We start from the raw sequence: 12280 nt of genomic DNA, 5'->3' as shown, positions 1-12280 counted from the left end.
TTCAAAAATTAATTTCAGATTAAAACAATGATTTATGTGTTCATGTTTTTACAGAAAATTGCAGGAAAACAATAAACGAAGATGAAAACCATTTTGCATAATTCATTTTAGACAATAGAGACAGTTCTTGACAACAAAAGACCAAAAGAACAAATAGCATTAAATCAGAGCCAGATATGTTATTTTGTGGTCTGATTAAAAACAAGATTTTGATAACCAGGTTAATAAGTTGTAATTTATAAATCAGCCTTGATTTGTATATGAAGGTTTATCACCTGATGACGTAACTTAATGCAGTTTGAGAATTGACTACATATGTTTTTCTGGATTAACTGTTGTTTGTCTTGATTATTCCAATGAGATCAAGACAGACACTGAAGTCAGACTAAAGTCTTAACTAACACTAACATGTCTGAATTTCACAGAGTTCAGTTAAATCTCAGTTTGACAGATTTTGATATCAGTAGTTTTAGCATTACCAGCCGATCTAATACCGAAATATGAGAAGAGTTTCTTAGTGAAAGTGAACATTTGGCAGATTTATGTAAAGAAAGTGGAAACAACCTCATACACAAACTTCAGAATAAAAACTGATTTTGATTTAATTACACATCATGTGAAGCAGCATCCATCTGATGTACATTTTGCAAAGATATAGTTGATTAAATTACAACAAAACATTAAACTAAATTGTACTGCTGATATTTCCTTTATGTTGATCACAACCTGGACATTGTCATTTATCATTCATATTATTGATCATGTATACACTACAAAAAAATATTATATACAGTATGAAGAGGCGCTGTAAGAATTAAAGACTGAATCAAAGCATGTTTATATTTGTATGATCCATACTGTTAACCTGATTCTGACATTGTATATATTTTATATATTTTGGAATTACACCATATTGTTAGACTTTATATTTACACTTTTTATATTTACACTTTCCTCACTTTGTATTGCAACTGCTGCACAGCAATTTCCCTCAGGGTGAATACAGTTTTATCTTATCTTAAAATAAAACACCATTAAAACAAGAGATCCAAAACTAAAAAAACTCATCAGAAGATCCTACAAAATATAAATAAACTAAAACTAATGATTGAAACTACGATATAATGTTGTTTGACTCAAAACAAGATGCTGATAACCAGAATAATTAACAGCTTTAATCTTTAAAGTTTGTCTCCTGATGATGTGATGCAGTTTTTGCAGCCACTTTTTCTTGTGGATTAATCTTAGTTACCGTCTTCAGCATGTTTACTAAACAACAAATCCTTAATTTCTCAAGGTATTTTATAAAAAATTAATTTCAGATATAAAAAATAATTGGGTTCATGTTTTTACAGTGAGTTGCATGTAAACAATAAAATAATATTAATTAATTTGGGATTGGAATTAATTTTACTACTTTGTCTATTTGTGTCTGTAGATTTCTCCTAAATTCACCCAAAGTTAGCATTAGATAATGACTCATTTGCAAATTTAAACATAAAATTTCAGAAACTTGTAATACAAAAAATAATTGTCTTCATGTCAGTAATCAACTGGGGAAGTTTCATGGTGAAATCTATTAGTTAAATATTTTACCCTATTCACCTGTAGAGTCTCCCCTTAAAGAATCACACAGCTGAAACAAAGTGTTTGGTATAGTGGATACAGCAGATGTTATATTGTGGTCTGATTCAACACAAGATGCTGATAACCAGGTTAATAAGTAAACTGATTTGGAGCTGTATGAAAGTTTAAGACCTGATGATGTAATGCAGTTTAAGTATTGAGTAAATATTATTTTTGTTATAACTGTTGATTGTCTTGATTATTTCAATGAGATCTAGACAGACAGTGAAGTCAGATTAAAGTCTGAACTAACACCAACGTGTCTGAACATCACAGAGAATCTCAGTTTGACAGATTTTGACATCAGCAGTTTTAGCATCACCAGCTGACATAATACAGATATATGGGAAGAGTTTCTCATTGAAAGTGTCTCTGTGAGTGTAGATGTGAGTCATGTCTTCAGGGTCGTAGAAGGACACCTCCCCCTTGTCATAGTCCAGCTGGACTCTGATCCTCTGGAGACACTTCTTCACTCTGAATGTCTTACCAAGAACATCAGTGTATTTTCCACTTTGATGAATTAAACACCAGATTCCATATTTTGGTGAGGCATATATCTCTCCCTTCCTGTCAGCTGACTCTTTAGCCAAACCTATAAACCAGTCAGGATGGTCTCCCACCTCCACCTCCCAGCTGTGTTTCCCTGAGCTGAAGCCCTCAGAGCCCAGAACAGTGGGATGCTTAGTGTTTCTCTCTGGATTGTCAGGAAGCTGCTGGTCTGTGTCTCCATGTCTCACACTGGTCAGATCATCAGACAGATAGAGACTGGGGCTTGCAGTGTTTGGGTCCAGAATGACAGGACTGAAGTGGACCGTGTCCTTCATCTTCTCCCAGACTCTGAAGGACAGGTTGCCCAGGTGTTTGGCCACATCTATCAGCGCTCCTGAGACCAGCTGTGGATCTGACAGTGAGCACTGGACTCTGGCTCTGGTCTGAGTGGCTTTATAACTGCTGAGGAAGGGCACGTTGTGTTTCTGCAGGTCTTCTTCAACAGCAGAGATACTGTCTGACAGAGAGGAGATGTGCTCCTGAATCATCTTCATCTCTTTGCTGATAGTCTTCCCCTTCTGCTCCTCTTCCTCCCTCAGAGCTGCCAGTCTGGACTCCTCTTCCTCTTTCAGGAACTGGTGGAGCTTGTTGAACTCTGCTCTGATCTGCCTCTCTGTGGACAACAGCTGCTTCTTGGAGTGTTTAACCATTTCATCGTATGTGTTCTCTACTTGTTTGTGTTTGTCCCTCTTGTCCTCTAAAGACTCTAAGTCAGATTTCAGCTGGTCCTTCAGGTCACTGACTGCTTGTTCTACAGGAACCACCTTGTGACCCTGGTGGAGAGAAAACTCACAGACAGGACACACAGCTCTCTCTTCATCCTTACAGAACAGTTTAGGCTCTTCTTGATGTTTACTACACACCACCTCCACCTTCTTCTCTTCTTTTTCTGTCTCAGATGATCCAGCTTTCTGTCTCTCAGCAAACGAGTCAGACAGTTCCTTCAGTGCAAAGTTCACCCAGGGACGGTCTTTAGATGATTTTCTTTTACAAATGGGACAGTTTTTGTTTTCAGTTTGTTCCCAGAATTTCTTCAGGCAGCTTGAACAGAAGCTGTGGTTGCAGCTCAGAGACACAGGATTTCTGAAAGTCTCTGAACACACATGGCAGTTCAGGAAACTTTCAAAAAGATCAATTTTCTCAGCCATTTGACTTGGTACCTAAATTGCAGTGGCGGCTGGTGGATTTTTTTTTGGGTAGGGCCAATCAATTTCAACAAACATCCTAGTACGATTCAATGCAAAAAAAGGTATCAAAAACGCATTACTACTTTGCAGTTACATTTTTATCATTTATTCCAACACTGACATAAGGACATCTTATTCATACAATTCAGTATGTTAATATAACATACGACAGATCATTTATAAAGGAACTTTGCTCTTCTGTCCTTCTGAGTGGCAAACCTCTCAATGACCTTCTTATTGAAGTCAGGCATGTTCCTGACAAGTTTCTTCTCCATGGAGAGCATAGCCAGAGCATTAAGGCGATCCTGTGTCATGGTGTTTCTCAGGAAGGTCTTGATCCCGCGAGAACTGACATGAGCCCTGACGAGAACAGAGAGAGACACACGTGAACGTGCGCGCGCACACCATGGGCCAAATCAGTTTGGCCCTCCCGGAAGTCTTTTTTACGGCGCTGATTGGATGAATTGTATGTCATTCATGCTTGTAATCATATATCTTTAATCAGTGATTGGCTGTACTGCTTATTAGACCCGCCTTTCTGGGGCCAAATCCATTTGGCCCCAGAAAGTGCACGTGCAGCAGAGCAGCTGAGAGGTGCACTAGCAGAGAGTTCAAGGAGGAAAGCAGATATTTGGCGCAGTTATCCTATTTTACAAATATTACGGGTATATTCCATAGGTCAAAAACACACATATTGACAATTTTTAGAATTTTTAGAATTTTTATAATTAATAATTTTATAATTTTTTTTTTTTTTTTTTGGTGGCTCAAGGTGGGTGGGGCCAGGCCCCGTGGCCCTCTATTGGCCGGCCGCCACTGCTAAATTGTCTTTCAGAAGCAAGACTCACCGAGTTACTGTCCCGTCTCTTGATTGCTTCAAATAATCCAAACGTGTGTTTTCCAGCAGAGATCTCACACCCTGTGATGGCGTCTCAGCTCTGATCAACAATGTCAAAATCTACTTTCATTTACACTCACCTCTGTCACAGGGTGAATTATTATCAGGAAATGCTGCCATGTCATTATGTTACCAGCAGATGGTGTCAGGATGTCATTCAGAGTTCAACACTTTCCTCTTGATTAAGAACAATACCATTTCTTTTTAAATCTATAAGCAATTTTCATAGACTAATCAAAATAAAATGCAAAATATATATAAATAATTGTGACTTCTCCTGTTTTGTTCCGCTAAATAAATAATATAAATATTCATAAAATGCCAAAAACAAGGAGAGGATTGTAATGTTTTAGTCTAACGAGGACTGAACATTTCAACAGGCTGACTGACACTAAACCAGTTGCATGACTTTGTTAGTTTCATCCAGTTGGACTAAATGTATAGCACTCTCTAAACCATCACTAATACAAATTAAACTTGTTATTTACTTTTCATTTCATTTGCTTATTCTCCGATTCATCACAAGTCAAAGTGGTCAAATGTCTGTGCAATATATTTTGAGAGTATTTTCCAAAAACATGAGAGAAAACTCACTAAAATGACTGTTGTTTTACCACATTGTGTCACAGTAAATGTACAAATAACAATCATGATATAAAATCTACATAAAGTCTCTCAACCTGACTGTATTTGTTTTACTTTCTGGCACATTTTCTCTCTCATTCATTCATTCATTCATTCATTCATTCATTCATGAGTTTTGATGATGATGGTACAGCAGCTCAAAATAAATGCTGGCCTCTTAAGAGCTGAAAAGACTCATGTCTGAGATATAATTCAATCTGAATCATGTGTTTGAGATGATTTGACTCATTTGGTGCCTGATGAAGCAACAACAACATCAAGAGACACAGCAGTGATGCATTTCTTAGATACTCTGGACATAAAGTATGTTGACGAATACACATTAAAAGAAAAATCTATCAGAAACTATTAAGAGGAGCTACTATTGATCAACCTGTGCAGCAAACAACAATATGCATGTAAATAAGTAACAGAAACAAAATGTTCAGTGTTCAAAATGAGCAACAAAACGTGGACTTTGTCTCCATCTAGTGGTGTTAACAGGAAGTAAAATGTGTCCATGCATTCACATGTTGTATACATACTGTACATTCAGTAATGTTGATGACATTATGCACATGTGAGCATGTTGACCCTGAAAAAACTGCATTCAGTAGGTTACAGAATTAATCAAATGTAAAAGTGAAATCATTTCTTAAACAATGTTGTCTTCTTGGAAATGCTTATCCATCTCTACAGCCTTCATACACTGTGTTAGCATTATACAGTCCTGCTGACTGACTCAACTGGTTTAAAGAAACACATCTTTATAGTGAACATCTTAATGCTCCTTAAGGTCAGTTTAGACAGCCATCACTACATCTCTGTGTATACAACCCTCAGTGCTCCCTCTCTTCAGTGAGGCTGTCTAGAACAGACTGGAGTATCAACACACTGTTACGACTTCAACTAACAAAGCTGATCAACAACTGACATGATTCTGCTTGTTTGTTTGTTTTTATATGAGATTATAATGATGCAGTGAAGTTGTAGGAGGGTAAAGTTGAACCATCTTTTAAATGTGATTTCTGACTGTTTCTAATGTTGACAACACACACAGTGAGGTACAGACCAGTGTGAGAATCAAAACAACTCCATCTAAATTAAACAAGTTGCACAATTCATTTATTCCTCACATGTTTTCAGCTATTTAGCCGTCATCAGGCTGCTATGAGGTTGTTTCTACAATCAGTTAATTAGTCATGTGACTTTACAGAAGCAAATAGAGCGGTGCAGAGATGATGAATTAATGTAGGGCAACCTGGAAGTCAGCATCACAAAGCCGATGGGATTTTTACATTGTCAAACTTTCTGCTTTCCATCAGCAAGTGCTCCTCTATTGGAAGTTAATTTACAAACATAACTTTACACCACATAACACACCTGTGTGGAACAATAGACACATTTTGTGGAGTAAAAAATCAGAGTACATAGAGGATTGGAAATCCAAAGGGATTTGGGCTGTAGCCCATTTCATGAATGACAGTGGAAACTTGTTACAGCATGAAGAGTTTTGTGAGAAGTTCTCAATCCAATGTACCGTTAAGAACTATAATAGAAAGATAAAAGCCGTGCCAGCTTCCCTTAGATCAGGGGTCAGCAACCTTTACTATCAAAAGAGATATTTTATGCAAAGAAAAAAAAAAAAATCTGTCTAGAGCCGCAAAACATTTGAGCATTGTGATGAAGGTAACACAGTTTATAGTCTAAGTATATAGCATATAAGTCTAATGCAGTGAGGGCCAAAGTGCAAATGTACTACGGAGTATTAGGGCCACATTGAGGGAAAAAAAATCTGAGATTTCCAGAATGAAGTCATAATATTACAAGAAAAAAGTTGTAATATTACGAGAATAAAGTTAGAACTTTACGAGAAAAAAATAAAATAACACGTAAAAATTACTACTTTATAATATTATGATTTTATTCTCATAATATTACGAATTTTTTTCTCGTAAACTTATGACTTTATTCTCACATTACAACTTTGTTTCTCGTAAACGTATGACTTTATTTTCATAATATTACAACTTTATTCTCGTAATATTATGACTTTATTCTCGAAATCTCAGATTTATTTTTTTTCCTCAATGTGGCCCTAATACTCTGTCGTACCATCGTACATAGACCTACAACAATGATACATAAAAATGAAAATGTAAACAAAAAAACAGTTATTCATTTCCATTTTTAAAAATCCACAGGGAGCCACTGGAGAGGAGCTAAAGAGCCTCAAGTGGCTCCGGAGCCGCAGGTTGCTGACCCCTGCCTTAGATCAATGGTGATAGAAGACATCTTGTATTCAAATATCTCCCCTAGTCTAAGACAGCTCTGTGTAGAAGGAATTGATTTGTGTGACAGCAAGATTACCAACAAAGTTATTAGGAATATTCTGTTAAGAGAATACTTCCCTAACCCAGTCAGGAGAAATTATGTTTTCAAGGAATTTGAAGCTGAAGAGTTTAAGATAATACGGAGAAGATATATTTCATTCCCTCTCCCTCCTAATGTGAAAGAGGTGAACTTCAAAATCCTGAATGAGATTTACCCAACGAACGAATTCTTAAGACTGATGTTTAACTTTGATTTGAATAACTGTGTATTTTATAAAAGTGAAATTGAAAGTTTGGAACATGTGGGTTTTTTTTTTATTGTGAATCAGTGAAGTTTTTCTGGAATGACATGCAGAGCTGGCTACAATCCAAGAGGACTGAGCTGTCACCATTCAGAGAGAAAACGGTCAAATTTGGTATCTTTGCTGCGAATCCGAATTTGGATTTTGTTATCAATATTTCACTTTTATTAACCCTCCTGTTGTCCTCGGGTCAAATTTGACCTGTTTTCAAACTCCATCATATCATAAATATGGATTTCTTTAATCTAATTACCCAAAAATAACATTGATGGTTGCCTACTCAAAACAATATTCTGACTAAAAGTTTACATATACCAGTATGTGATAAAACATCGACATTATGTTCCTCTGATAATAACTTTAGTCAAAATAATTCACAATATCTGGTTGTTTTTTTATACTAAATAATTTGGTATAATTTCACGGAAATTAGGTTTATTAACCTTAATTTCCCCCAAAATAGTGTAAAACTTAATAATTAGGAATGAAGTTGGCCAAAAAGGTTTAACACAGAATTGGTTGATAGTTTATACTGTATGCTTTATAAAAAGTCAAACCAGACCGGGTTCATTTTGACCCGGGAAGACAAAAGTTGCATGGTCGACGGACGGGAAGAAACAGGGTTAAGTACATTTTTATACATTAATGTAGATAACTCAAAACTAAACCCTGTCTGACCAGTATGAAGAATGAGTTAAAACTGCTAAGTAAATCTTTGTCGATTATGACTGACTAAAAAACTTGCTAAATTATTCTCTTTATTTGATATGTACAAATTAATTTGAGATGAGCACTGTTTCTTTTAATTTATGTGATATATACTGTATATATATGTATATATATATACATATATATACAGTATATATTTTTTCTTTTTTCATTCATTTATTATCTTTTATTTCTTGTTCCTTGACCAGTTTTACTTTATTTTTATTCCATTTGAATGTTATTTTTGATATATGTTGAGATCCAAAACTAAAACGACTCATCAGAAGATCCCAAAAATATCAAAAACTTAAACTAATGATTGAAACTACTATATAATGTTGTTTGACTCAAAACAAGATGCTGATAACCAGAATAATTAACAGCTTTTATCTTTACAAGATAAAAGCTCGACACAAGATGTTGTTGTGTTTCAAACACATGGGCCAGACGTGGCCATCGAACAGGCTGGGCGGGTCTGGCACAGTGTAGTTCCTAGAGCACTAGCAAAGTTACAAGATGTACATTTTATAAAGATATATTGGATTTAAATTTTATATAAATAAAAACATGAAACTAACTTTTAGTTCTAATATTTCCTTTATTTTGATCACAAACTGGACATTGTCATTTATCAGTCATATTATTGATCATGTATACACTACAAAAAATATCATATACAGTTTGAAGAAGCGCTGTAAGAATTAAAGACTGAATCAAAGCATGTTTATATTTTTATGATCCATACTGTTTACTTGATTTTGGCATTGTATATATTTTGGACTTACACCTTATTGTTAGACTTTATATTTACACTGTATATATTTACACTTTTCTCAATTTTTGTTGCAACTGCTGCACAGCAATTTCCCTCAGGATGAATAAAGTTTTATCTTATCTTAAAATAAAACACCATTAAAACAAGAGATCCAAAATTAAAATAACTCATCAGATGATCCCAAAAATATAAAAAACTAAAACTAATGATTGAAACTACGATATAATGTTCTTTGACTCAAAACAAGATGCTGATAACCAGAATAATTAACAGCTTTTATCTTTAAAGTTCGTCTCCTGATGATGTGATACAGATTTTGCAGCCACATTTTCTTGTGGATTAATCTTAGTTACTGTCTTTAACACATTTTTTCTAAAAACAAATCCTTAATTTCTCAAGGTATTTTCAAAAATGAATTTCAGATATAACAAATAATTGGGTTCATGTTTTTACAGTGAGTTGCATGAAAACAATAAAATAAAATTTATTAATTTGGGATTGGAATTAATTTTACTACTTTGTCTATTTGTGTCTGTAGATTTCTCCTAAATTCACCCAAAGTTAGCTATAGATAATGCCTCATTTGCATAATTAAACATAACATTTCAGAAACTTATAATACAAAAAATAATTGTCTTAATGTCAGTAATCAACTGGGGAAGTTTCATGGTGATATCTATTAGTTAAATATTTTACCCTATTCACCTGTAGAGTTTCCCCTTAAAGAATCACACAGCTGAAACAAAGTGTTTGGTATAGTGGATACAGTAGATGTTATATTGTGGTCTGATTAAACACAAGATGATGATAACCAGGTTAATAAGTAAACTGATTTGGAGCTGTATGAAAGTTTAAGACCTGATGATGTAATGCAGTTTAAGTATTGACTAAATATTATTTCTGTTATAACTGTTGATTGTCTTGATTATTTCAATGAGATCTAGACAGACAGTGAAGTCAGATTAAAGTCTGAACTAACACCAACGTGTCTGAACATCACAGAGAATCTCAGTTTGACAGATTTTGACATCAGCAGTTTTAACATCACCAGCCGCTCCAATACTGAAATATGGGAAGAGTTTCTCAGTGAAAGTGTCTCTGTGAGTGTAGATGCGAGTCATGTCTTCAGGGTCGTAGAAGGACACCTCCCCCCTGTCATAGTCCAGCTGGACTCTGATCCTCTGGAGACTCTTCTTCACTCTGACTGTCTCACCAGCTCCAACAGTGTATTTTCCACTGCGATGAGTTAAACTCCAGATTCCATATTCTGGTGAGGCATATATCTCTCCCTTCCTGTCAACAGACTCTTTAGCCAAACCTACATTCCAGTGAGGATGGTCTCCCACCTCCACCTCCCAGCTGTGTTTCCCTGAGCTGAAGCTCTCAGAGCCCAGAACAGTGGCATACTTAGTGTTTCTCTCTGGATTGTCAGGAAGCTGCTGGATTGTGTCTCCATGTCTCACACTGGTCAGATCATCAGACAGATAGAGACAGCGGTTTGCAGTGTTTGGGTCCAGAATGACAGGACTGAAGTGGACCTTGTCCTTCATCTTCTCCCAGACTCTGAAGGACAGGTTGCCCAGGTGTTTGGCCACATCTATCAGCGCTCCTGAGACCAGCTGTGGATCTGACAGTGAGCACTGGACTCTGGCTCTGGTCTGAGTGGCTTTATAACTGCTGAGGAAGGGCACGTTGTGTTTCTGCAGGTCTTCTTCAACAGCAGAGATACTGTCTGACAGAGAGGAGATGTGCTCCTGAATCATCTTCATCTCTCTGCTGATAGTCTTCCCCTTCTGCTCCTCTTCCTCCCTCAGAGCTGCCAGTCTGGACTCCTCTTCCTCTTTCAGGAACTGGTGGAGCTTGTTGAACTCTGCTCTGATCTGCCTCTCTGTGGACAACAGCTGCTTCTTGGAGTGTTGAATCACTTCATGGTATGTTTTCTCTACTTGTTTGTGTTTGTCCCTCTTGTCCTGTAGAGACTCTAAGTCAGATTTCAGCTGGTCCTTCAGGTCACTGACTGCTTGTTCTACAGGAACCACCTTGTGACTCTGGTGGAGCGATAACTCACAGACAGGACACACAGCTCTCTCTTCATCCTTACAGAACAGTTTAGTCTCTTTTTGATGTTTATCACACACCACCTCCACCTTCTTCTCTTCTTTTTCTGTCTCAGATGATCCAGCTTTCTGTCCCCCAGCAAACGAGTCAGACAGTTCCTTCAGTGCAAAGTTCACTGCTGGTTCATCTTTTGAGGATTTTCTTTTACAAATGGGACAGTTTTTGTTTTCAGCTTGTTCCCAGGATTTCTTCAGGCAGCTTGAACAGAAGTTGTGGCTGCAGCTCAGAGACACAGGATCTCTGAAAGTCTCTGAACACACATGGCAGTTCAGGAAACTTTCAAAAAGATCAATTTTCTCAGCCATTTGACTTGGTACCTAAATTGCAGTGGCGGCTGGTGGATTTTTTTTTGGGTAGGGCCAATCAATTTCAACAAACATCCTAGTACGATTCAATGCAAAAAAAGGTATCAAAAACGCATTACTACTTTGCAGTTACATTTTTATCATTTATTCCAACACTGACATAAGGACATCTTATTCATACAATTCAGTATGTTAATATAACATACGACAGATCATTTATAAAGGAACTTTGCTCTTCTGTCCTTCTGAGTGGCAAACCTCTCAATGACCTTCTTATTGAAGTCAGGCATGTTCCTGACAAGTTTCTTCTCCATGGAGAGCATAGCCAGAGCATTAAGGCGATCCTGTGTCATGGTGTTTCTCAGGAAGGTCTTGATCCCGCGAGAACTGACATGAGCCCTGACGAGAACAGAGAGAGACACACGTGAACGTGCGCGCGCACACCATGGGCCAAATCAGTTTGGCCCTCCCGGAAGTCTTTTTTACGGCGCTGATTGGATGAATTGTATGTCATTCATGCTTGTAATCATATATCTTTAATCAGTGATTGGCTGTACTGCTTATTAGACCCGCCTTTCTGGGGCCAAATCCATTTGGCCCCAGAAAGTGCACGTGCAGCAGAGCAGCTGAGAGGTGCACTAGCAGAGAGTTCAAGGAGGAAAGCAGATATTTGGCGCAGTTATCCTATTTTACAAATATTACGGGTATATTCCATAGGTCAAAAACACACATATTGACAATTTTTAGAATTTTTAGAATTTTTATAATTAATAATTTTATAATTTTTTTTTTTTTTTTTTGGTGGCTCAAGGTGGGTGGGGCCAGGCCCCGTGGCCCTCTATTGGCCGGCCGCCA

At 36.8% G+C, this 12280-nt stretch overlaps 2 protein-coding genes across 2 annotated transcripts; both read right to left on the bottom strand.

The window, feature by feature from the left end:
• Positions 1-12: 12 nt before the first annotated feature.
• On the bottom strand, positions 13-4312 carry LOC141769616 (zinc-binding protein A33-like). Its single transcript, XM_074638862.1, has 3 exons — positions 4180-4312; positions 1354-3335; positions 13-1291 (listed from the first exon to the last, which is right to left on the bottom strand). The coding sequence occupies exon 2, from the start codon at positions 3321-3323 to the stop codon at positions 1875-1877; it is 1449 nt and encodes a 482-aa protein (XP_074494963.1). The 5' UTR covers positions 3324-3335; positions 4180-4312; the 3' UTR covers positions 13-1291; positions 1354-1874.
• A 4504-nt stretch (positions 4313-8816) lies between these two features.
• Positions 8817-11425, bottom strand: LOC141769620 (zinc-binding protein A33-like). The gene has a single exon (XM_074638866.1). The coding sequence runs from the start codon at positions 11423-11425 to the stop codon at positions 9977-9979; it is 1449 nt and encodes a 482-aa protein (XP_074494967.1). The 3' UTR covers positions 8817-9976.
• Positions 11426-12280: the final 855 nt, after the last annotated feature.

The sequence above is a fragment of the Sebastes fasciatus genome, chromosome 6, assembly GCF_043250625.1.
Source record: "Sebastes fasciatus isolate fSebFas1 chromosome 6, fSebFas1.pri, whole genome shotgun sequence".
Lineage (NCBI taxonomy): Eukaryota > Metazoa > Chordata > Actinopteri > Perciformes > Sebastidae > Sebastes > Sebastes fasciatus.
This window is presented reverse-complemented; position numbering and strand designations above follow the sequence as displayed.